We start from the raw sequence: 26659 nt of genomic DNA, 5'->3' as shown, positions 1-26659 counted from the left end.
TCCAGAATGAACCAAAAAATCCCAAAATTGGAATAGGCATAAATCAACAGTCTTTAGTCATCAACAATTCACTATGGTTTGTGGGAGTCATACCTTAAATGTTGCCTCTTTTACATGTGGCTTCATAGCAACAGATACCAAATTCCACCTTTCAGCCCATAAATAACTCTACCAAAGACCTTGTTCGGTTTCTGTGCTTTCAATGGATACTATTGAAGTCTATTTTCAATTGTTATTTTTTAGTGTTTCCCTATTTCTGATACTAAAAAAGGCCAAGATGCTGAGAAATTTCTGCCTCTAAAATTTATGTGTGATTTCATAGTCTGGCTAATCTGAACCAGATCCTCTTGGCATACTGATTTGCTCTGGGTTAACAGCCAATACACGCACCTACTTTATTTACAGCTGGTTGCTTGTTTCCCATCTCCCACCCCTTGACTAGAGCAATCCAAATGGAAAAGGGGCCACACTTCAACAAGGAGAGATACCCTTTACATGCAGCAAGTCCCAGATCCTAGCGTCTCCTAGTTATTTAACTAGGAGACGCTGATGATAATGATGCTGGTTTTTATTGTTTTTATTGCTTCTGTTGTGGTTTTATACTGTTTTAATGTTCAATTTGTATTTTGTTGTTATGTGTACTGACATGTTGCAAACTGCCTTGAGTCACCGATAAGGCTAAGAAAGGCGGTATACAAGTATAGCAAATAAATAAATAAATAAATAAATAAATAAATGTGATTCTTGGGGCTCTACCAGACAGGCCCTATATCCCAGGATTTGATCCCAGGTTTTCTGTTTATCCCAGATTATCTGAAGTGGGGACTCATATAATCTAGTTTATAGCAGAAAACCTGGAATCAGATCCTGGGATATAGGGACTATCTGGAAGGGCCCTCAGTTTCACTAGATGGGGCTGAGAAAGGCTCATGTCTTGCAACTCCCATCAGTCTAAGGCAACGTACCCAGTAATGGTGACAATGGACTTAGACTTAAGCAATTTGCCAGTGTCTGCATTACTAAACATGGCGAACCAATCATCTGACTTTTCTAAGATGGGAGAAGTTTTTTTTTCCTAGGTAAAGTTAAAGGTTTCCCTTTGACATTGAGTCTAGTCATGTCCGTCTCTGGTGCTCATCTCAATTTCTAGGCTGAACAGCCGGCATTATCCATAGACACCTCCAAGGTCATGTGGCTAGCATGACTGCATGGAGCACTGTTACCTTTCCACCAAGGCAGTACTTATTGATCTACTAGTACTCACATTTGCATGTTTTCGAACTGCTAGGTTGGCAGAAGCTGGGCCTAATAGCGGGAGCTCACCCCACTCTCCAGATTAGAACTGTCATTTTTGGTCAGCAATTTCAGCAGTTTAACCCACTGCACCACCAAGGGGCCAATTCCCTAATAGCCATGGTAGTTGTGGATATTCTTATTCTACCAAAGTAAATTTCATAAACCCTGATAGTTACAAAGCATCTTCCCAATCCGTGCTCCGATTGAATTGTTAATCGGAGTGGTTTGTTGTGAGCAATTGTGTAGTGACTATTCAGCTCAGTTTGTAGTAAAGGAGTTGTATGACCCAACCACTGCAAGTGACTCTTCAGTGGATGCTAATAAAGCTTGATACAGGACAATTACAAGGACAACATGGTAGGTTTAAGTATACATACATGACTAGCATAAATTTAGGAGTTGGTAATCCCATTCTAAGTCACAGTCTCGGGGCCAGTTCACAATTTCTCTTTTGTATTTGATCCTCAATTTGTAACTACAACGCAAGCTTTATAAGGTGTCAACTCTGAATGGTGAATGTGAATTTAAATGAGCACTTTCTCACGTGGAAGAATGATGGGGAAGCATGTGTATTGCATAAAGAAGTGTGAGTTAAATACATAATTCACAATTGGTATTTTTATGCAAGGACTTGGAAACAAACCCAAAAAGGTAAAGTATCAATTCATTATCAGACTTCTAGGGTACAATGGCAGAATCTTGGTGGTTTCTTCCAACTGAGATAGAGCCACTGAATGTGTTGATTGAATGAGACACTCTATTTGGAATGAATAATAGGATTTAGACCTAACTATTGAGACCTAAATATTATTGACTCTTTACTATTGTACAGTATGACCCCACCCCCCACACACAACATCCATAGGTGATACATTAATGGACTTTGCATGATTATGCACAATCATAGGTAAAGTGGAACCCTATTGAAATTAAAAACTTCTAACTTTAGAATACCATAGAGTTGCAGTGGAAGATTTAGAAAATGCATAGAGAGTCCAGATTTTGTTAGACTTGGATAAATAAAACCATGGGGTATAGGGAGGTCATACTGTATACAATTGGCATTATGTAGCCTCTTGCATGCAAAAAAAAAAAAAGTGGGACTACTACCATGCAGGTTATTGGCACAACTGTGGCCCCAGTGCTTTCTATGTCAACTTATTTTGCTAATAAAGAAATATGCATTCCTTTTAATGTCTAGTTTGATTTTTCTTTCCATTTACAATATGAGATCTCTCTTACTTTGCTGTAGGATATACCATCAAACACAGAGGTTATTTCATCCGGGGAAGAAACACTGACAACAATAGGATGAGAAGAAAGCAAGGAGTCATCTTTGAGCACAGGGAACACATCATCAATTAGTATTTGGTCCAACTGTGGAGAAAAATGAAAAGGGAGAGGCGAAATAACTATTACAGGACATAGAAGCAGTGATCCTACAACTCTGAATAAAGGTTTGTCAATATGGAGCTCTTACACTGGAATCTTTCTGGAACAGAAACTGTTGTGGAAGAAAAAAGCAGATAGTCAAGGAAGATTTTTCTGCTGAAAGACTGGTGTACTTTGGTGTACTAGCACCATGCTACTTATAGAAGAGAAACCCACACTCTGTATTTTACTAGGTCTCTATCCAGAATGGGGAAAAGTGGCATCCTTGAATTCTCCAGACAAATCATTGAAAATAATAGACTTTCAAAAATAATAGACTTTAGTAGGTTGAAATGTGAAATGTGAATTTTTTGCCATATCTCTAGAGAAGTTGTTCCACTGAACATCTGCAATATTTTTTCTAGTATTCAGTTAGTCATCTGCTAATGCTTTCCCAACCCATTTCCTAAGCTTTGAGTTATTATTATTTGAAACACAACAAGATTAGTACACAACAAACAAGATCACTATGCTGGCTGTTTTATTGGATCACATGTTGAACACTTCCCAAGTTTTTAGGACTTTGTGATATATCAGTGAATAATGTGTGCAGATCCGAGTAGGGTGGCCTTTTGCAGCTGACAAATGGTAATTTTGTCAGCGCCAATTGTGTTTAAGTGCAGGCCAAGGTCTTTAGGTACTGCACCCAGTGTGCCATTCACTACTGGGACCACCTTGACTGGCTTGTGCCAGAGTCTTTGCAGTTAGATCTTTAAATTCTTGTATTGTGTCAGCTCTTCCAGTTGTTTCTCTTCAATCCTACTGTTGCCTGGGACTGGAACATCAACGATTTATACTTGTTTAACAAGATCGTAAGGTCAGGAGTATTGTGCTCCAAAACTCTATCAGTCTGAATTCGGAAATCCCAGAGTAGTTTACTGTTTTCATTTTCTGTAACTTTTTTAAGGCTTGTGATCCCACCAGTTATACCCACCACCAACAACAAGCTGGCACCCAATTTGGGGGGTGTTGTTGTTGTTGTTGTTGTTGTTATTCCACTTTCTACAAAAGAGATTCAAAACAGCTTTTGAAAGCATAATATTATCTTCTAATTCAGGCTGATTTTAAGTGGTAGATCGATGCTGCCATTCAATTCACAAAACAGAAGCAGCAGTTAGTGGGTGGGTTGATATCATGTCACGATTTCTCAATGTTATGATCTACATTTTACTCACAGCTCAATTTTTATTCTAGGCAGATTATCATTACTGGAAAGCTTTTGCTAAACAGTTCCATCAAACTTTATGTGCAACAATACTAAGTACTGTAGATACTGAAATACTTACCATTTGCCAATCTTTTTCTGCAGCATTTACACCCAGAAACTCAAAGAAGCTGGCAAATCCTTCATTTAGCCAAAGGTCTTCCCACCAATCCATGGTTACAATGTTTCCAAACCACTGGAATAAAAATAATTTTTATTTTTATTTTTTTTTAAAAACCACACATACAAAACAAATATCTGTTATCTTAACAAATATGTATATTACCCAGGGCTGTTCATCTAGTCCTTTCTCATATATATATTTCAAACATCCAATGTCCATGGTTATTAGGATGTCAATTTGTATTAAAAATTATACATTGATAATTAATTTATCTAAAACTGACTGAAATTAAAGATCATAATAATGCTTATTGTAATGAGATTGAAGTTAGTTTCAGCAGCTGAAACTCTTACCCTGCCATAGCTTTGAGGAATAGTTTGTGATCTTTCACTTCGATTCTCAGTGCTTCATGGATTATTGCATTGTTCTGATTCAACACACTATGGTTAAATTGTTGCAATTGGTTTGTTTGAAATGAGCCAGCTTTAAAGCATGATTTCCAAAGCTGATTTGTTTCAACATAGTGCAAGTTTAGACTTAAGGTTAAAATTGGTTGATTGAAATCCAAATCAAAATGTTTCAAACTCCTCATGGCTCCTTATGGCTTCCAAATTCCTTCCCTTTTCTTAGAGGAGAACAGTGGAGGAGAAAGCCTCCAAAACATCAAAGAAAGCAAGATTTTGTATACTGTTCCTTAGTTTCTTTTTCTCAAATTCTTGGGAAAAATTTAAATAAAAAGTAGAATGATTAATAAATGATTTAATCTACAAATAATGACTAAATAAATACTAGTTCAATCATAAATGAATAAATCCATAGATCAACTGTAACTGGTTTCTAATATGGTGAGCAATTGTCTTGTGTTTTTGTATAGAATCGCTATCTGCTTTGGTTTGGTTCATTCGTACGGCCCAGTTTTTGTTTTTGAGTGCTGCTTCCAAAAATGGGGCCTGAATGAGCTGTTTCATTCATCCGATTGAACAAATTTGTTTGGATCATTGGCCAACATGGGCAGCCTTCTCAGATTCCCCTTCTCCTCAGTTTTAGGAGTAGAAGGATGAAAATCAGCACACATGGAGGGCACATCGACCACTCTTAGTCCTCCAAGTTTTCTAACATTTGAGTCATCCCCTGATTTTTAGGGATTTTTTTTCTTTCTATAAATCAAATTTCCTTAAACACATTACCTCTTTCCCTTCCTCTCGATCTGCAGAGGAGCCCTGAGGTTAATGTCAGGGCTTAAGATACTACTGATTCTGAGAGGTTTTCCTCTGGGTCTGCAGAGACAACCTATAGCCTGGTGACATCACTGTTTTCTTGAGCTCTGATTGGCCCAAACACCTTCTCCTCCTCCTCTGACGCATATGGAAGAACTCCCTGGGCCACGTGAGGAAAGCCACATGGCCCGAAAACCAAACAAAGAAATGGAAACCGTGCAACTTTTTTCTTTCATTTCACCTTTTGTTTATCTGAAAATGGCTCCATTTTTCGTGCCATCCAAATTGATGGTACGAAATGAATACCCGAATGAAACAAGTGGAACAAATACTGCACCTACCTCTAGTGAGCACATTTTAGTGCAACAGTATGCTATAGTAGTCCCTAGCAGTAAACCACAAACTAATAATGTAGGATGTATTGGAGAGAAAGCCATATCCTTTTGGTCTTTTGAAGTTTTAAAATAAAGAAACACATTTCACATTCAAAAACAAGTGTATAGAGAAAAATCCAATTATTTATGAGATAAATTGATATTAATTTTCCTGGGTTGAGTGTTCTCTTTTAGTGCCATCATGGTAAAAAATTTTGAAAGCTCTACCTGGTGAACAAGTTCATGGGCAACCACAGCTGCTACTCTTTGCTTGTTAGAAGCAGCAGATTCTTGAGGATCATAAAGGAGATTGGTTTCTCTGTAAGTGATCAGCCCCCAGTTCTCCATGGCTCCAGTGCCAAAATCTGGAATGGCTATTTTATCTACATAGGGAAAAAAGAAGATTTGGTTGAGAGCTGACATAATTTCATCTCCCTCTAATCTCAGAACAACTTGGAGCCTTCCCTTGACGCTCTCCCAGTCAAGGTATCTGGGCCTAATCGTAGTCCTTTTGCCTTTGCATGAGTATGTGATGGATGTAGTGCTGATTGTATCATTGGGCAGAGTTCTTACTCTGGCTGCTGCCATTGACACCTGAAGCTGAGGAGTGGGGATTTTTTTTTGTCATGTCAGGAGCAACTTGAGAAACCGCAAGTAACTTCTGGTGTGAGAGAATTGGCCATCTGCAAGGACCTTGCCCAGGGGACGTCCGGATGATTTGATGTTTTTATCATCCTTGTGGGAGGCTTCTCTCATGTCCCCGTATGAGGACCTGGAGCTGATAGAGGGAGCTCATCCGCACTTTCCCCGGATTCGAACCTGCGACCTTCAGTCCTGCTGGCACAGGGGGTTTAACCCACTGCACCACCAGGGGCTCCAGGAGTGGGGATAAGACAACAGAAGACAGAGCTTTATGCTTATCATGCGACCTGCCCTATGCCTGGTAAGGCCTTTATCATAGTACACATAGCACTATTTTCCATTTTAATTGCCATTGTGATATCCTGTTAAATTTTGGAGTTTGTAGTTTAATCAGGTCCAAGAGCTCTCTGGTTGAGAATACTAAATGCCCCTCCCTAAGCTGAAAATCCCAGGATTCCATACAATGTTGTTATGGATGTTGAAGTGGAATAATAGCACTGCATCAGCGTAGTGTGATAAAGCTCTTAGCTATGCTGTCGTCCTTGGATGTGGAAAAGCAGTGTGAGATAAATTTGTGGCTGATGGACAGGTGTCAGTCCACAAACTGACAGAAAGGGAGGGAGGGTAGCCAATGGATACAAATATGTTATCAGTCACTGAGACACTAATATAAAATAATTGCCACTTTCACATCAGATTGTGTAGGAAACCCCATGGTAGATGACACTGTCTCATCTCTGTTATATTGGATTCATCTGCAGGCCTAGCTAATCTAGGCGTGCAGATGAAGGAATGGCAAGAGGCACAGAATTTCTTATGGCTACCCTACAGCTGGTTCTTGTCTGGATCCAAAGGCTTTCCCCAAAACTGAAACTTGCCTGGGATCTAAGCTTGATTATGTGGCTGACTTGTTCTTAATGGTTCTATAGCAAAGGTGGAAATTATGCCACTTTCCTGATACTAGTAAAATAGAACTCTCAGCATATCTTGTCATTGTTCATGCTTATTGGGAACGACAGTCAACAGCATCTGGAGAGCTGAACATTTCTTTCCTCTGTTCACATAATGTGAAACTTGATATCTATCTTCCTTAATCAAACATAGGATATGGAATCGAATAAACTACATGTGGAGGCATGTGTTCTGTAACAGGTCTGGAAAATCTGTAAGCTTTAGATTATATGGAACTACTACTCCTACTACCTTCTACTACCAGCCAGGCAGGCCGGGGCTGATGGGAGCTGCTATTGAGCTGCTATTTATCAGGGTTTGGGCCATTTAAACCACTGGACTGTAAGACCTGTAATCGTGCTTCAGTGCAATGTAAGTTTGATATGTTTGATATGTTTTAATATGTTTTAATCATTTGAAAGACTATTTTAATGGATATGTATGTGTTTTTTTACACATAATCTATAATATTGTGTTTTATTGATATTGCTGTTATCTGAATCTGGCATTGAATTATTGCCATAGTCTGTAAGCCACCCTGAGTCCCCCTTTGGGTCTGAGAAGGGCAGAGTATAAGTATAGTAATAAATAAATAAATAAATAAATATTCAACTATATCTGGAGTGCCAATGCACTTTTGTCAGAAATCATAGCCTCATAAAAACAGACACTACTATTATGATACAAAGCCCGAAGTGGGCACAGTTTGCCCCACATACATCAGGGACACTTTCTACTGCCATACTGGTGATGCCAAACTAAGCTCTACATCTTCCTGTGATTATGCTGTAAAAGAATTCTGTAAATGGGGTTAAGAAATATTTATTGCCAAATTAAGTAAACTAAATCCTTCTGCAATGAACAACATCTGCTTCTACTCACCACAACATGAGGGGTCATGTCTTCATGGCTGGCAATCAATACTAGTTTAAATGAGAATTATGGACTCTGCATTCCTCAGAGAGGCCTAACAGAGCTGCTACTTGGTTTAGCTGAGAATTCAAATTGATTCCGATACGGGCAAAGCTAAAATGTAGCTCACTGGTTTAGCAACAGTAGCACTAAATTGGTCTCTGTTTCATTTTGGGTCTCTCAACACACAACTTATATAATTTTAGCTTTATTTATTTATTTTTATCAACATTAACTCAGCTCACCTCTATGCTTATCTCAATGTTTAAATATTTTGTTTTAATGATATATGTAAAATGTTACTTAATTGGGTTGCTGTGAGTTTTCTGGGCTGAATGGCCATGTTCCAGAAGCATTCTCTCCTGCTGTTTCACCCACATCTATGGCAGGCATCCTCAGAAGTTGTGAGGTATATTGGAAACCAGACAAGGGGGCTTTATATATCTGTGAGAGGTCCAGGGTGGGAGAAATAACTCTTGTCTGTTGGAGGCAAGTGTGAATGTTGCAATTAATCACCTTGATTAGCATTGCAAAGCCTTGCAGCTTTGAGACCTGGTCGATTTTAGAGACCATATAACACCAGAACTGCAGCAGCTTCCAATCTGCTTTTGAGCTCAAGTAAAAAAGTGTTACCTTACAAAGCCCTAAATGATTTTTTGGGGGGGGGGGCGGCAAGATATCTGAAAGACCACGTTCTTCACATTATCCTGTCAGAAATTTGAGATTTTCAAAAGAAGCCATATTGAGTGAACCAACACCTTGTGAAGTTAGCTTGGTGGGTGTACATAATTGGACTTTTTCTGTAGCAGCACATTGACTGTGGAATCATCTTTGTTAAGCTTCTGTGAGGTTCTGCATGGCAATCAATATTAGAAAGTGTTGGTTTAACTCTTTCAAACCTGGATCCTAGAATTGTTTTAGACCTCATTTAGGAGTTTTTAAAAGAGTATTTAAGGGTTCATCTATATGGTACATTAAAGGGGGCACATGTAACACAATTGGGCGAGTTACTGCTAAACTCAGGTTATAATCGGTGATCTGACATATTTGCTTACTCATCAAACATGTGATACATTTTAATACAGGCATAATCTCAGCACTGCTTTAGTGACTCAAGTACCACTTACATATGCTCTTCAAGCAGTTCATGGAAAAATAACAAAATGATTACCATCAATAAAAAACGAGATAAAGAAATTACAATAATTACCTAGTTTGGGAAGAGAATAGCTCATATTGAAGTAATCTTCAAAGAAATTAAATACCGCTTCAGTCACATTTGCTGCATATTCAGCTGTATGTATCTGTTGAGGCTGGGCATAAATGCGAAGCTGTTTGAAAGAAAAATAAGAGATAGATCCAGAGATATTCCAAGTGTAACTCAATGACCTGTATCCACAGATGTCACTGAGGTAAACTAGGAGTTTCATATTTTAGAGTGAGTACAAGGATGAAGTCCAATGCAGTATTCACTGCACAAACAGTTGTGCAAAGGTGTTGTACGACCAGCCATTCAACTTCATGCACAAGCAGTTGTCAAAACAGTTTTACAATCTGTTGTACATCTCTTGCAACTCTCAACAACCATTTATGCCACTACATCATGGAACAGCTTCTGCTAAGTTCTAGTTCTGTGCAACTGCAGGAGATGGTGTTTTTACTTTGCTTCCATTCAATTGGTTGTAGGGCTCTATTGGTTTAGTTCAAGTATACCTTTGAGCAATTCACTTGTAACATAGGATTCACTTTTTTGACCTTGAATGCAAAGAGTCTAGCAGGAAGCACCTACTCCAAACTATCAAGTATGTCAAATACATATAAATATATTATCATTTTCCATCAGAAAGTTGTAAGGTTAAGACATGTGTAATCCAATAACTTTTCCCACAGGCTATAGAAGGGGATAAACGACCATTGACTTAGGTCAACAGATAGATCAGAAGTTAAAGTGTTGTCAAACTGCATTAATTTTACAGATGCATCCTTGGAGAACAGAGCTAACCTTGGTGTACTGACCCACGTTTTCACCTGCTGCTCCCCATTTTAGGTGCAATTCTAAAAAAAGAATATTTTAAAATTGTAAAATGACACAAATAGAGAAGAAAACGAGTACAAGTGTAATGAAAGCTGTACTAAGTCTTAAAGCCAAAACTCCCAAGAATACTGAAGAAACTGCAGATCAGCAAAACCATGTAGGAAATAAGATCTCTTCTGAAGATAAGGAAACTGAGGCATATTATTTTGGTAACCTATTAAGACATCTTATCTTGAAAGAGACCAACTTTGTCACTGTGTGAGTAAAGTCCATCTAGTCCAATGAGCTACTAAAACTAATGGAAGTCTTCCATTTAATAGATGGCCTAATGGGAGCCTAACACATCAGACTTTAGTTCTATCCAAGTATTCAATAATTCTTACAACTGAGGAAGAAAATGGAGATGTGCTCTCCTTAGCCTTGCCTGTCATATCACCATTCCTTCACCCACTGCTTTCCAGGTGTGAAGGAAGAAGGGTTGACCTAAGATAGTTTGGTGCCTGAGATGAAAGACAAGATGGCACCTCTTCCTCCCAATCCAGGTAGACTACCAGTTGAATCTAGCTTCAGTACAAATGATGACATTATTCCCCATCACACCTGAGGCATCCGGCTAGTTTAGGAGGTCCAGGTTAAGCTATGTGTTTCAACCATGAATTACAAGTAACATTGTTATTTCTAATAAGACCCTAATAATATTACATTTCAGAAGAAATATAGCATGTGGAAGCAGCACATTTCATTTATACTAGTAATGCTTTCTGTTTTATTTTTTTACTATTCTAAAGCCTTTGACTGTGCGGATTATAATAAATTGTGGCAAGTTCTTGGTGGTATGGGGATCCCGAGCCACATTGTCTGTCTCCTGAGGAATCTGTATAATGACCAAGCAACAACAGTAAAAACTGACCATGGAACAGCAGACTGGTTCAAGACTGGGAAAGGAGTACGGCAGGGCTGTATACTCTTACCCTACCTATTCAACTTGTATGTAGAACACATCATGCAATGCGCGGAGAATTGATGAATCCAAGGCTGGAGTTAAGATTGCTGGATGAAACATTAACAACCTTATGCAGATGATACCACTTTGATGGCTGAAAATGAGGAGGAGCTGAGGACCCTTCTAACCAAGGTGAAAGAAGAAAGTGAAAAAGCTGGGTTGCAGTTAAACATAACACCCCCCCCCCCCCCAAGATTTTGGCAACCAGACTGATTGATAACTGGCAAAAAGAGGGAGAAAACATGGAGGCAGTGACAGACTTTGTATTTTTAGGTGCAAAGATTACTGCAGACAGAGACTTCAGCCAGGAAACCAGAAGACGTTTACTTCTTGGGAGAAGAGCAATGACCAATCACAATAAAATAATGAAGAGTAGAGATATCACACTGGCAACTAAGATGCCCATAGTTAAAGCAATTGTATTCCCTGTTGTAACCTATGGATATGAAAACAACCATAAGGAATGCTGAATGAAGGAAGATAGATGCTTTTGAACTGTGGTGTTGGAGGAAAATTCTGAGATTGCCTCAGACTGCAAGAAGATCAAGCCAGTCCATACTCCAGGAACTAAAGCCCAACTGCTCACTGGAGGGAAGGATATTAGAGGTAAAGATGCAGTATTTTGGCCACACAATGAGAAGACAGGAAAGCTTGGAGATGAGAATGATGCTGGGGGAAATGGAAGGAAATAGGAAGAGGGACCAACCAAGGGCAAGATAGTTGGATGGTATCCTTGAAGTGACTGGCTTGACTCTGAAGGAGCTGGGGGTGGCAACGGCCAACAGGGAGCTCTGGCATGGGCTGGTCCATGAGATCAAGAGGAGTCAGAAGTGATTGAATGAATAAACAACAAAGTAATTCTTTCTAGCTACATGACAGTAAGGCCTCCATATTTGTGGGATCAGTATCCATGTTTAATTTATCCACATCTCACAAAATACGTGCTGGAAATAAAATACATTAATAGGAAACTAAAGGAGATTGCAGCAGCATGAGCAAGGAAGGTAACCAGACCAAAGTTTTTAGCTAAGAGAATCATGAGGATATATATTTAATATGGTAAGAATAATGTATCCATAGGACCAGGATCCACAGTTTCATTTATCCTTCTCCAACTAAATACGTCCTGCTTCTAGGCATTTTCTAGATGCTGTTTCTTTCAGTTAAATCCCACTGTCAACATTAAATGCAGTGCAGCAATGACCTAAGGATTTAAAAAGGAAAAGTAGCAAGGAAAAAGAAGATCTTTCTACACGTTTCTATTCTTCTCCAAAAGAACGAAAGGGGTATAATCATCCACAAGAAGATCTTTAATTAAAGCAATTGCTTTGTTTTCCTTCTGCAAAAAAAGAGAAAAATACTGTAGAAATTTTATTATTGAACATAGGACTTACAGGAATTCCTCGGGAGGAATATCTTTCTGTAAAACTAAACTGGTGCACAGCCCAACACACCAAGTAAGTGCTCATTGGGACAGATTTTTGGAATGTTGTCCGCATCCAATTATCATCCAGTGAAATATTTTTCTGGAGAGAGGAGAAACAGAGAGAAATAATTACACGTGATATATTGTTTACAAGTAAAGTATAGCTTTGAGAAGAACTTTCTATTAAGATTCCAGTATGGGAGTGAATTACACACATCATATGAAGAATTATTTATGTTCATACATCCATATGCTTCAATTATTCAGATTCTGTCAATAAGTCCAAAATCTTGTATTATGACAGAAGGGGTGAAATTTTCCATAATGATTTTATGCATCCCTACAATTTCTCCCTTGGACTGTAGAATTAACTGCCATGGCTCAATGCCTGTGATTACTGGATTTTTAATTTGGTAAGGCAAACCCGACTGATGAGATTGTTTTATGGTTTGAATAACTGTTTTGATATTTGGTGATGTTCTGTTTTTAATATGATTTATGTTTAAAGTATGGTTTTAATATTGTAGTTGTAAGGCATTGAATTTTTGCCATTATCTATGCGTAAACCGCTTTGAGTCCCACTAGGGGTGAGAAAAGCAGTATATAATTGCTGTAAATAAATAATAATTCTTTGACAAAGAAGGCTAAAAACCTTACAAAACTACAGTTCTTTATCATCCTTTCTGTGGTGTGGTGACCAAAACATAACACATATTCCAAGTGCAACTGCATCATAGCTCTGTAGATTGATAAGATGCATATGATAAGGACAGTTTTTAAAAAACCCCTTCGTCTAAACCTTTTCCTTCTTCACAGCAGTTACCCTGGGGAGCCCCCAGTGGCACAATGTATCAGTGGTTTGAATCCAGGGAGAGCAGGTTGAGCTCCCTCTGTCAGCTCCAGCTCCTCATGTGGGGACATGAGAGAAGCCTCCCACAAAGATAGTAAAACATCAACATCTGAATCCTTTGTTGGGAGGTGTTATCTGGCCCCAATTGTTTCCAGTCTGGAATTCACCTGTTTCCCCCTGTTTTTAGAATGGGGAAATTATTTTTATGTAAACCTTTTGGAGGGTGTCTTTAGCCAGAGGTTTACTTAACAAAATTTGTATTTTAATTGTGCTCTTAGCTTGGAAATTTCTAAACACTTCCTTCAACGTTATGTGTTGGCATTGAACTCAACTTGGCTTTTCACTGGAAGCTCATTTGGCTGTAAGCCATAAAACTTTTTCCTCCTATCACTACCAAAGAAGTATGCTATTGACTACAATGAAAGACTTGGAAGCTGAGCCATGAGAGTTAAAAATAATCAGTTGTGAACTTATGAACTTCATTGAGGAAAAAATGGGCAGGGGGTGGGATCTACTGAGAATATGTTCCAAAATGACAAACACACTGGCATGAATTCTATTGCTAGTGCTAACTAGAACATACTCACTGAATCAGTGATTACTCGGTAAATCAATATTTAGGTAAGTTCCATGGATTATATGGGCCTGTTCTACTAGGGAATAAAAACAGGATTCAAACTTCTGTCCCTCACCCAGTTATTTTGATAGGAGTCTCTCTGATAGGCCACAGTCTACCTATTGCTGCAGAAGCACTGGAGAATCTCAACCTGTGGGCCAGATTCCATTTCAGAGGTATTTTCATGGGCCACATTCCAGTGATAGGGAGCAAGAAAGTGGCACCAATAAAATAGCCATATTTTAGGCCAAAGCTTATACTTTCATTAACTGTAAAGGTATTTCAGCACTTCAGAACAAGAGGTAGTAAAAAGTTGATTTCATTGGTCAGGGATTAGGTCTTCCCAACCCAGATAGTGACATTAAGACCTCAGGATGGATGAATGTAGTTTCAAGAGCTGCAGTTCCTGAACTGTAGATTAATAGATAAGTTCAGAATGTTTTGTTTTTTTTACAAAAAGGCCACATTAGCTTTAGAAGAACAGCATGACAAATGTCATACTATTCTCCCACACCCCAGATACACTACTCAAACGTTGCTCATCTCTTATCTCCCCTGGTGGATCTTTCTTTCAGGATCCACTTTTCAGTGTGCTTGAAACATCACAAGGCAGTATCTCCAGAGAAGCCTTACCTTCTCAAACATCTCTAAGGGCCTTCAAGAAAGGACTTCAGGAAGGGAGGAAGGTGTCAGTTGAAAGCTTTGTGAGGCTGGATGATAAACATCCAGCTTTAGAAGAGGAACAGTATGAGCGAAGTCATACTATTCCCCACACCCTAGATATACTATTCAAATATGTGGATGCATGCACATACTAACATGCGTGGAAACACATATTGACTAGCTTTGCCCATCTCTTATCTTCCCTGGTGGCTCTGTCCTTCAGGATCCACTTTTCAATGTACTTCAGGCACCATAAGGTGGTATCTCCAGAGAAGACTTTCTTTCTCAAGTGTTTCTAACGGACTTCAAGAAAGGATAGCATCATTTGAAAGATTTATCAGGCTGGATGGTAAACATATTTCAGCCTCTTACTGGTGGCTCTCCATTTCCACATTAAATGATTGCTACAGCACATGTGATTACTTTGTAGCTGTTACTAGGTTGCATACTGTATATAATTCACACAAAGACAAAGATATTAAATGGTTAAATGTTTACCTCCTGTGGCATGTTTGACAGAGCTTGATATGATTTCTCATGGATGATAGAGATAGTATAAGTTGCCTTTTTGTTAGGTTCATCAAAGCAGGGAAATGATTTTCGAGCATCAGTTGGTTCATGATCAGTGGCAGCTATGCTCCTTTTGAAACAAATGAAGATGATTATATCAAACCATTGGTTATGAGTTGTCAATAAAACCAATAACCATTAAAACACAGCTAACAAAGTATTTCATTAGAAATAAATAAGTAAGTAAATGGAAGGAAGATTCTTATTCCTATGACTCACATTTGAATAACTGAAAGATATTGTTCTCCAAAATATATATGTTTAAGCCTTTAAACATAATTTATTTTCAAAACCAAAATAAGATATAATTTTGTTTGCATTTAATGCTGCCACTAAATGTAAACAAAAACCATGCACTTTCCAATCCCCTTCTGATTTTCTTCATCCTTTAGTGTCTTGGACTGTGAGAAGATCAAACCAGTCCACACTCCAAGAAATAATGCCCAGCTGCTCACTGGAGGGAAGGATATTAGAGGCAAAGATGTAGTACTTTGGCCACATAATGAGAAGCCAGGAAAGCTTGGAGAAGATGATGATGCTGGGGGAAATGGAAAGAAAAAGGAAGAGGGGCAAGACCAGGGGCAAGATGGATGGATGCTATCCTTGAAGTGACTGGCTTGACTCTGAAAGAGCTGAGGGTGGTGATGTCTGACAGGGAGCTCTTCTATGAGCTGGTTCATGACAGACAGTTAACTCACACCAACCTTTTTTCCTGGGTTTCTTTTTTTATTATTCATTCAATCACTTCATTCAGAAGTGACTGAATGAATAATAAAAAAGAAACCCAGGAAAAAAGGTTGGTGTGAGTTAACTGTCTGCATTTGGCTTGGTTCATTGTGAATTGTGTGAGGCAATTCAAAACTTGTTGAAGTGATCTAGATGTGTGTTGTAACTGGGTGTTCCAGTTCAATCTACCAAATTAGTATGCTAAGAATGAGCATTTATACTTGTGCAAAAAAAAAGTATCTGTGCCTGAAACAATTATGCAATTTGCTTTGGTTTGGAACATTTTCCTTCTTTCCCCATATTTACTATGTAACAGTATACTCTGAATTGTGATCAAATCATAGAGTATGTTATGTTATTTATTTATGTCATACACATGTACCCCGCCCTTCTCACCCCCGAGGGGTAAATTAGGGCTGCCTCACAGCAAGCACCATTCAATGCCATCACAATCATAAAAACATTCAACAAATTAATTAAAACAACATTAAATGCTATTCCCACATTGGGTCCATCTATTTATTTATTATTTATTATTTACAGTATTTATATTCCGCTCTTCTCACCCCGCAAGGGACTCAGTGTGGATTACAATGTACACATATATGGCAAACATTCAATGCCAAGACACACAACATAGACAAGACAGTCAGAGGCTATTTAACTTTTTCTGGCTGCCAGGGTAGCTGTCGCTTTTATCATCAATCTGTGACACTGATGAAGTACTTCCGCATTCCCCGCATGCTTTTTGCTGGAGTGCATTGCTGGAGTCTTTTTATGGCCTCGTAAATTTTGTTAAATTAGCCTCCCCACACATAGGTGGTACCTAAATTTCCTACTTGACAGATGCAACTGTCTTTCAGGTTGCAAAGGTCAACAACAAGTTACACAATTGGTTGGACGCTCACTCCGACCTGGGCTGGCTTCGAACTCATGACCTTTTAATCAGAAGTGATCTCAATGCAGCTGACACTCAGCCAGCTGCACCACAATCCCAGTGCTATCTCTGAGTACATCTACACTACAGAATTAATGCAGTTTGACACCACTTCAACTGTTGTGGCTCAATACTATGGAATCTTTGCTGTTTTACAAGATCTTTAGGTTGTTCTCCCAAATAATGCTGGTATCTCACCAAACCACAACTCTCATGATTCAATAGCATTGTTCCACTGCACACCGTTTTTAATCGTTAGCAGAAATATGGTAACTTTTGAAAAGAAACTAATATCCCCCGCCCCACTACCTTATATATGTTTTGTGGGTGATGGATGGCTTGAAGCAACTTGTCAAAAACTTCCTAGGAACAGCACATCCATAATGGGAACATTGATCACTCTCAGATAACCCTGTCTTTCATTGTGCCAGGGGCAAAGTGTAATAGGAATCTTGCATCATTTGGCATATTGATAGGCTATAGCAAAAGAAACTGGTATGAGGTACGTTTGGTATAAATTGATGTGAGGATGTTTACCTTAACGAGTGATACCTGAACATCTTACCTGCCCAGAATATAAATGACTGAGAAAAACAACGTCATTAAAATTGTTGCCAAGGTTTGCAGAAAACATTGGCTCTCTAAATGGAATTACACAGTTCTTATCAACATAGTGCTGCTCACTGATGTGGCATGATTGATGGGAGAACACATTGATGGGAGAACACAGCTAAGCTCTCTCCTCAATTAATTTTGAAACTGGAAGTTTTCCAGCACCATTCAAACACCTTGAGCTATATAAAGGTAGTTTTCATTTTCTTCATCCAAAAAATAAAAAAAATAAAAAAAGTAATTATAGGCATGGCTATAGCTTTGAACTTTCAGAACTTTGGAAATGTTATCTCAACACTCCAATTCTTCGGTGATTTTTGACATGTTTTCCCTGCAGTATTTTAAATGCTTCACTGATCACAAGGAACTTGCAGACCCATATTAGGGTGGTAGTGGTTTAAACTAGTGAGTTTGAATATTTATAACTAGGGCACAAATTCAATGGATGGGATGAACAGGAACTGTGGCCATGAAACTGGGCTGTACCTTTGGCAACAAAATGCTGCATGGCAGAGAAGGAAACAAGTTCGACCACTAGAATGGAGAACCAGTGCATGGGCTGTACTGGGAATTACTTTGCCTAAATTCAAAGGTCACTATGTCAGGCACCAGAAATAGTTAAGTGACACGTTCTTCGGGACCCTGGACAGTTCCAATTGGAAAGACCAGCTATTTCAAAGCAACTTAAAAGATGGCAATAGATATGTTATCATTCAATCTATGTGGAAATTTATGATATGCCTCTCTCACTTTAGATCCTCAGCAATTCACACTTTTTTGCTCTTAGAAACCGGAAGGCACATGGTTTTGCGTTAATGTGTATATGGAATAGCTGTCCTGGTTCCCCTTACCCCACCCTGCCAAAAAACCCTACAAATAAAATATGAAGAAGTTTATTTTCATTTTTGAGGAGTCATATCACAAAAGGTCCTGATGGCAAAACCAGCACCTAGTTCTCCTGGTTCCTTGGTCTCTTTTTACTAAGGGTAATAAACATTTCTTCCTAGTAAAAGGTAAAGGTTTTCCCCTGACATTAAGTATAGTCGTTTCTGACTCTGGAGGTTGGTGTGCATCTCCATTTCTAAGCCAAAGAGCCGGTGTTGTTCATAGACACCTCCAAGGTCATGTGGCCAGCATGACTGCATGAAGCGCTGTTACCTTCCCGTCATATTGATCTGCTCACATGTTTTCATACTGCTAGGTTGGCAGAAGCTGGGGCAAACAGCGGGAGCTCACTCCATTCCCCAGATTTGAACTGCCAACCTTTCCTTCAGCAAGTTCAGCAGCTCAGTGGTTTAACCCGCTATGCCACAGGGGGCTCATTCCTTCCTAGTCACCCAAACAAATATTTGTAATTCGTCTCATACAAATTCACTACAAGCAAAACTTAAAGCAAAAACCCAAGTTTGAGTGAGTGGGATCAAATATCCGAATATTAATTGTGGAAAATATGCTTTTAGATAAGGAAGGTAATACAGAAGATGGAAAGGAAACTTATTTTTCGAGTGGTGGCTTACATTCATTAGCTATTCAAGCAACAACATAAAATCTACATCAGATATGTTATGCTTACTTGCAATTGTTTTAATTTAAGGTAACTTATTTAAATCTTGGATAGCAAATGCCATCTTTGTATTTATATTTAAAATAAGGTTGTTATTCTACACCATATATACATTAAATCTTTGAGCACAGAAGCAGCAGCAAGAGATTCATAAAATGCATTTTGCAAAATGACCTCTCAGTTATTTGCTGCTCATTTCTCATCTGCGTGGAATTACAACATGATATAAGGTAAAAGGATACAAGCCCCATACAATGTCAACTGGTTGCTTCCATATCTATGGAAAGTGACTATCTCATGTTGTAGTCTATGTGTTAAAGGAACTACCAAGGTCTTAACATTCAGCACATGGGATAGCTCCATTCCAATGGAGGCAAAAACCCTAAATCGGTGGTTCTCAACCTGTGGGGTCCCCAGGTGTTTTGGCCTACAACTCTCAGAAATCCCAGCCAGTGTTACCATCTGTTAGGATTTTAGGGAGTTGAAGGCCAAAATATCTGGGGACCCACAGGTTGAGAACCACTGCCCTAAATGGACTCACTGCTCAACTGATATGGCAACCATTGACTTTTATCAGCCCCATAGAAATGAATGGGACCAAACACAAGCCTACTTAAAAAGCCCCCATTCCTTTGAAGGAAAGCAGGAGCATTTCCCACTAGATCAGAGGTTCTCAACCTGTGGGTCCCCAGATATATTGGCCTTCAACTCCCCAAAATCCTAACAGATGGTAAACTGACTCAGATTTCTGGGTCTGGGGACTCACAGGTTGAGAACCACTGACCTAAGCAGCTGAGATGCCCATTTCTCAGCAAGACTTGATAGACAATGAAGAATTATCACCTCCTAGAGAAGAAGGCCCACAGGTTGAGAACCACTGCATTAGATTATAATCAAGAATAATGACAGTATAAAGTTCTCCGTGCTCATAAGAGTTGAAAGCCTCACCCACCGGCATGCATGCATCAAAACTTGATTGCTTGCTTCTTTCATCTATATATACCATGTAATGGCAGTAAAAACAAAATGTGGTAAATCATTGTCAAAATATGTACTGGTAAATTAAGTCATGCTACAATAAAACTCTGTCAAGGCACATCCTGAACCCATTTTATAGCATAATAGGAGCTGGACTTTACACAAAGCCTGGAGACTTTATTATAACTCTAAGAATTTCAGATGCTATTGGACTATAACTCCCATTAATCCTGGACAGCATGGTCAATAGTGAGGTATGATGAGAGCTGCGGTTGCATTCTAACAATATCGGGGGGCACATATTCCCTATTGCTAGCCTAAGCATGGGGCCTTGTAAATGGAAGTCAGAAGCAAGCTTGTGTAAATACACTCTGAATATTATCAGCATAGATCTGTAACTGCATCCAGCTATTGTTTCCAAAATAAAAAAAAGACTGAAGCTGTGAAGCTTCTCCCCCCCCTCCCCACCCTCTCTCTTCCCCACTTTGCATTTGGCCAAAGTCAGTTAAATAATCAGTCCAATAGACAAATTAATTTTGGATTGAAACTGTGCTGTGCTGAAATAAAGGAGGCTAAATTAATGAAAGTCATCTGTAGAATAGATTCCTATGGCTGTTTTTCCATCTACAAAACAGTTCTCTCTGTGGAATTAATTTGTATTAATTAAGTCTCTTATCTGGAAATAGATCCCAGTCAGAGGTCTGATAGAAGCGGTGTTTCAGTTAGTCATTATATGTGGTTATGTTCTTGATTTATAAAAATTAGTAATTGTGCACACATTGTAATATCTGACAGGGCAATCTCGGAAATCTGATGAGTTAATTACAAAAGGCAGGCAAGTCATAATTAGAGTAGGACAGCAGAACTTTTGCCTTGGACTTGTCACATGATGTCATTGCCTAGTGAGAGACTGATGGAGTTCAGGGTTGTTGTTTTTTAACCAAAGGATATCATTAAAGGATTATTTCTGTTTGTAAAATAAATGTTTTTCCAAGCTATTTACCACATGTTATGACTAATTGGAGCAAAATACTTTGGGCTGGCATTGGTGCCTCAGATTCAATTATGACCTCCTCCTTTTACTTTTGTACAATTGACCATGCTGGGAAAGATGTATGTGCCAGAAAACACTTTTCACCAGCTTCAGCTTCCATGCCAGTGTTCCCATCATAAGAATATTTAAAGTGAAAGTTGAAAGTGCAATGACCCAGGACTGTTTACCTACAATGGCTATTTCTTTGTGTGATATGTGATTTTATGTGCTGTGTTTAATAATGTTTAAGGTTTTATTGGGGGAGGGTCAATTTTGATGTTTTATACTGTTTTTTATCAAAGGCATTGAATTGTTGCCAACACTGTGAACTGCCCTGAGTGCCCTTCAGGGTTGAGAAGGGTGGTATACAAATATCACAACTACATAAATAATAAAGAAATATACCATGCAGCTGTGGACAAGTCTACATAGGGACCACCAAACACAGTGCCCAAACATGAATCAAGGAACATGAAAGGCACTGCAGTCTACTTCAACCAGAGAAATCAGCCATAGCAGAGCACCTGATGAACCAACCTGGATACAGCATATTATTGGAGAACACAGAAATGCTGGACCACTCTAACAAACACTATGTCAAACTACACAGAGAAACTATTGAAATCCACAAGCATGTGGACAATTTCAACAGAAAAGAAGAAACCATGAAACTAAACAAAATCTGGCTACCAGTATTAAAACAGTAAAGACAGGGGAGCTCCAGACAAGAAATAATCAGGAACAGCTAATCACCTCTCAACAAAGGATGCCCCCAGGCAGTAAGAAGTCACACCTTGAAAACTGCAAGGCCATTAATTGCTAATCAAGGTGGCTAACTGAAACATTTACATCTACCTCCAACAGACAAGAGTTCTTTCTTCCACCCTGGACATTCCACAGATATATTACCCCATTTTCCTAGTTTCCAACAGACCTCACAACCTCTGAGGATGCCTGTCATAGATGCAGGTGAAACATCAGAAGAGAATGCTTCTGGAACTTGGCTAAGCAGACCCTTGAGCATTCTAACTGGAGATCAGCTGTTACCAACAGTGCTGTGGAATTCAATGAGGCACGAATGGAGGGTGAAAGAGAGATATGTGTCAAGAGGAAGGCATGTCAAGCCAACCCTGACCGGGACTACCTTCCATCTGGAAACCGATGCCCTCACTGTGAAATAACATGCAGATCAAGAATAGGTCTCAACAGTCACCTATGGCCCCACTGCCAAGACCCTACATTTGGAAGGCAATCATATTCTAGCACAAGGGATCATTGACGATGACGACGACAACGATGTTGTTCTTGACAGATCAAGGAAAGTCAGAGCGGTTGCTGTAAGTTGGACTTTTACATTTGGTGAAAGCAGGCAGCAGGCTGGTTTAGGTCTCAGAAGATGCTATGCATCCCTCTGCTCTCTAACAGGATGAAACCCATGGAGAGCTAAAGAGGAACAGCCCAGGGGTACTGCACTATCACCCCTTCGCATATTGCCTAATTCTGCATAACAGCAGAATAGTCTTACTTTAATTGACATTCTTAGCGCTGATCTCCTAAATATGATATTTCTTTTCAGCAACACATTTAGATCTTTCAAAAACAGTGTATCATTATTCTCTGTTTCCAGTGTTTGGGCATGAATGCTGCTGCTTATGCAGCCAAAATGGCTGCCAAAAATGGCACCACCCACACACAAGAGGCTAAAGGGAGTTTCAAAACTTGCACAAGCCCCAACCCTCTGTTAAAAATAGATGCTCTATTTCTGTAACAAAAACATTTCAAAGGGCTTTGCAATTTGAACTTTGATTGTATACATGCCACTTTTAGGGGATTGTATCTCATTCTCTTAGACTCCAGATCCAGAACTCCTTAAAATTAAGTGAAATAATCAGAGGGCAGGGTGTTACAAATGCTGTCCTGAAATGCCATCTAATGAGATCCTCCATTAGACCCTTAAAAGCAACTGGGAGTGATGCACTGCTGGAGATGCTCTAGCTAGAGATTGAGCAGGGAGTTGGACCTAGTGGCGTCTAATGACCATTACAACTCTGACTCTATAATTCTATGATTCACCCTCCCTTTTGCCCAAAATGGTAACTTAAGTGCTGCAGTGCTCTCCAAAGTTCCAGATTAAATCCAGTGATGCCATGCACCCTACCAGAATCTAGAGCATTCCCACTCTTGACGTATAGGGTAGCTTTCTATGTTTCTAACACTATATGCCCTGTGATAGCTATTAACACGTAGTAAGAGAAAAACGCAATGTTGCCAAATTATTTAACCTTTCCAATAGTAGGACTGAGTAGTTAGAAAGTGTTATATGGTAATCAGTTTATGTCAAATGATCTTGAGAATACCCCTCAGATGGTTTTAAAAGCAAAGGCAAGTAGTTTTGTTTTCCAGCATCCAGCTACCCCCCCAACTGTATCTATAACTAGTCTACAACTTCCTTAACAGAGTCCCAATAAAGTAAGGATGCCTCCTCTTCTGATGGCTATGCCCTGACCATATTCATATGCTGCTGGGACACTCAGAGTCTAGATTGGAAGATATCAAAGTAAAACAGACATGGAGGAACCCACAGGAAATTCTGGAGTCTTTGGCTCCGGGAGACTGCATTAATATTTCTGAAATGCATAGTATCAAAATATTACAGAAGGCATTCTTATGGCAGTGCTTATTTTAAGAAGAGTTTGTTAAGAATCAGTCATAACTTAAATATAACAAGCCCTTTTGTATTATTAAAGCAACCGTTTTTATTGTTCACTACCTTGTTCTATTTATGATTAACTGACTCTCATTCTAACTGTGGTTCCTTCCTTTTATGCTTTTACTTTGTGTTAAATTATTTCTCCTTTCTGGTCCACAGCCTTCTTACTTAGGAAAAATGTGTGAATCACATCTTGAAACTGAAGGAGAATCATCACTAGGATGAAATTAGCATTATTAATGGTCCTGTTTAACAGTCAATGACTTGCGAGAATATGCACACTGCAACTTAAGCAGATCTGAGTTAGGGCTGTCATACTGAAAACTGGAGACCGTTGCTATATCTTTAAAGGATGTGTAAAAAAAATGATCCCACCAAGCATTGCTTGTCACTTGCAAAATTCCCTTTTCTGCACAAACATTAAAGGTACAACACTCCTCTTCAGCAGACACAAAAGTTTCACTTTCTGGATATTACTGGACAGCTTTGTGACAACATTTAAGTACCACTTTCTTCCCTAACATACTGACTGGTTGCACATGCTTAACATGTTTCCAGTGCCAGATCAGAACATAAAATATAGTCCATTGCCTACAATGAGGATGGGACAAGTGTACTTCTCTAAATGTTTGTGCAATCCAGTTCTTATTAAACTTAAACAGCCAAGAATTTGTTGAGGAATGCTGGGTGTTGCAGTTTTTCCATTCTTATATACAAGTCATATAAGTTCAGACTCACTGAAAAAAGATTCACAATTCTGCATTTCCCAAATTACAGTATCCATCAGCAGTAAAGAAAACTTATTAACATGACTGAATTGTTCTAATAGAACCTTCTACTACAGATTTAAAAGAGAAGAAAAACATGCTGTCATCTGTAACTTTCAACTAAAATAATCAAATAAATGAGCTCCAAATCAACCTGGAAAACGACACCTTATAGGCTGTAGATGGTAATTCTGCACTCGCTTAATGACAGCACCCCACTCAGTTGCAAACAGCTACTCACTAGCCACAGCAGGCCACAATGAAAGGCAAGAAATAAACACACATAACTGACCAAACGGCAAATTTAGATACCAACATTGCCAACATTTCTACTCTGGAAATATTACTAGAGAATGTAAAAAAAATGTTTTCCACAACAATAGGGGTTCATTTTGTTACTAATCTCCCAGTGTGGTGCTCTACATTAACAGCCAAGTACACTTTTGTGCGTGCCACACAGGGCAAGCAAGGCAGTTTCTAGGACAAATTTTTAAAAATTCATAGGTACAAATATGACATCAGAAGTACTCAAAAACCACTGGGAGAACATTAATTTTTCCCAGGTCACTCTGTCAGTAACCCCCAAGATGGCTATCCTGGAACAAAGATACTTCAAAAGGAGATTAAAATACGAGACTTCTGCATTTCAGTTCATTATCCAAGTAAGAAAAAAAGAAAGCATCAGAAGGAAAGAAAAAGAAAGAGAAATGTTGTAATATGCATATTTTGGGGAAAGCAGAGAGATTTACTTGGTTATTCCATTCTCCACATAAGTTGTTCTATAGAATCCAACCAGGGAGCCATTCAGATGTCCTCGGAACTTCATAGTCAGGAAATAAAGGTTAGGAGATAGGTCTTCTTCTGCTTCTATCACCACATATTCCTGTGGATTGTATTCAAAACAACGCTTTAGAGGAATGGATTGACCTGAAGATGTCTGGAGCAGGGGCATTTCTGTGATCTTTGTCTCTCTGATATGAAGCCAAATGTGTTTGGTGGGGTAGCTCTTCAGCGTGATGGAGATTTTGACAGTTCCATCATACTGATCTGCTCCCATGTCAGGTTTCAGCTCCAAATCATAATGGTTGGGAGAAACATAGGGAGACAGTTTGAAATTTGTCCAGTTTCCACTGTTATCATCATTTTGTGCAGGACAAGGGTCCGTATCCCCTGGCGTAGGGACTGTGGGTGCTTTTGTTGTTGTTTGCCCATTGTCTTCTGAAACACTGCACTCTGGTGGTTTTAATCCCAGGCCCAGACCCAGGCCCAAGATTAGGCCTACAGCAACAACCACACCACAGATGATGATCACGTGCTTCTTTTTCATGCAATAAGTTTTGGATGCCTTGTCTTCAAAATCCATTCCTTGCATTTTCACTCGTCTCTATCGGCGCCAAATATAAAATAGTGCAAAAAAAGATTTACGAAACAACAGCGCTTTAGCTTTCTTTTCTCTCCCCCTCTCTCTCTTGTATTGACTCAGCAACCTCTGTTTATGCTCAACAGTTTTCCTCTTTTTCTTTTGTACTGACTCAGCAGCCTCCGTTTATATTCAGCAGTTTTCTCTCTTCTTTGCTCTGCCTTTTCTCCACTCCAGAGCTTCTACTCATTCAGATAATGAAAAACAGCATTTGGTTTATCCAAAGGGAAGTAACTGGTAAAGAAGAATTCAGCTAAGAAGCAGAGACACGGGAAATTAACACAGAAGAACATTGTAGCTGCTGCTAGTGGCCTTATAAGCCGTGCAACCCCACCCCCAAACTCCTCCTGCTCTGGACAGAATTAAATATAAACCAGCTCTGTGTTAATCAACAGTCAGGGATGATCAAATGCAATGGTCTGGTGTCAGCAGTTTTCTAGACAGATCATAGACAGAAGTGAATCACAGACAGAACGGTAGAACTGCTCAGAAACCACAACCTTTGGCTTTTTCCTCCTGGATTTCTTTATGAGTGAGGATTTCCTTGAACTTCTACCTTTATACTTTTGTGTAAAATCCCCTCTGTGTTCTTGGATTT

General features: G+C 39.1%; 1 protein-coding gene across 1 annotated transcript in view; it reads right to left on the bottom strand.

Moving 5' to 3' along the window:
- The window catches only part of ENPEP (glutamyl aminopeptidase), a 50181-nt gene extending 23790 nt beyond the window's left edge, over positions 1-26391 (bottom strand). The window contains exons 1-7 of the mRNA XM_067468643.1: positions 25391-26391; positions 15243-15384; positions 12584-12715; positions 9362-9482; positions 5875-6029; positions 4014-4127; positions 2539-2673 (exon numbers count right to left, since the gene is read on the bottom strand). Of these exons, the coding sequence (XP_067324744.1) occupies positions 2539-2673; positions 4014-4127; positions 5875-6029; positions 9362-9482; positions 12584-12715; positions 15243-15384; positions 25391-26013 (1422 nt within the window). The 5' untranslated portion in view covers positions 26014-26391. The remainder of the gene's footprint in view (positions 1-2538; positions 2674-4013; positions 4128-5874; positions 6030-9361; positions 9483-12583; positions 12716-15242; positions 15385-25390) is intronic.
- Positions 26392-26659: the final 268 nt, after the last annotated feature.

The sequence above is a fragment of the Anolis sagrei genome, chromosome 5, assembly GCF_037176765.1.
Source record: "Anolis sagrei isolate rAnoSag1 chromosome 5, rAnoSag1.mat, whole genome shotgun sequence".
Taxonomy (NCBI): domain Eukaryota; kingdom Metazoa; phylum Chordata; class Lepidosauria; order Squamata; family Dactyloidae; genus Anolis; species Anolis sagrei.
The sequence above is the reverse complement of the archived record's forward strand: the minus strand, read 5'-3'. Positions and strand labels throughout refer to the sequence as shown.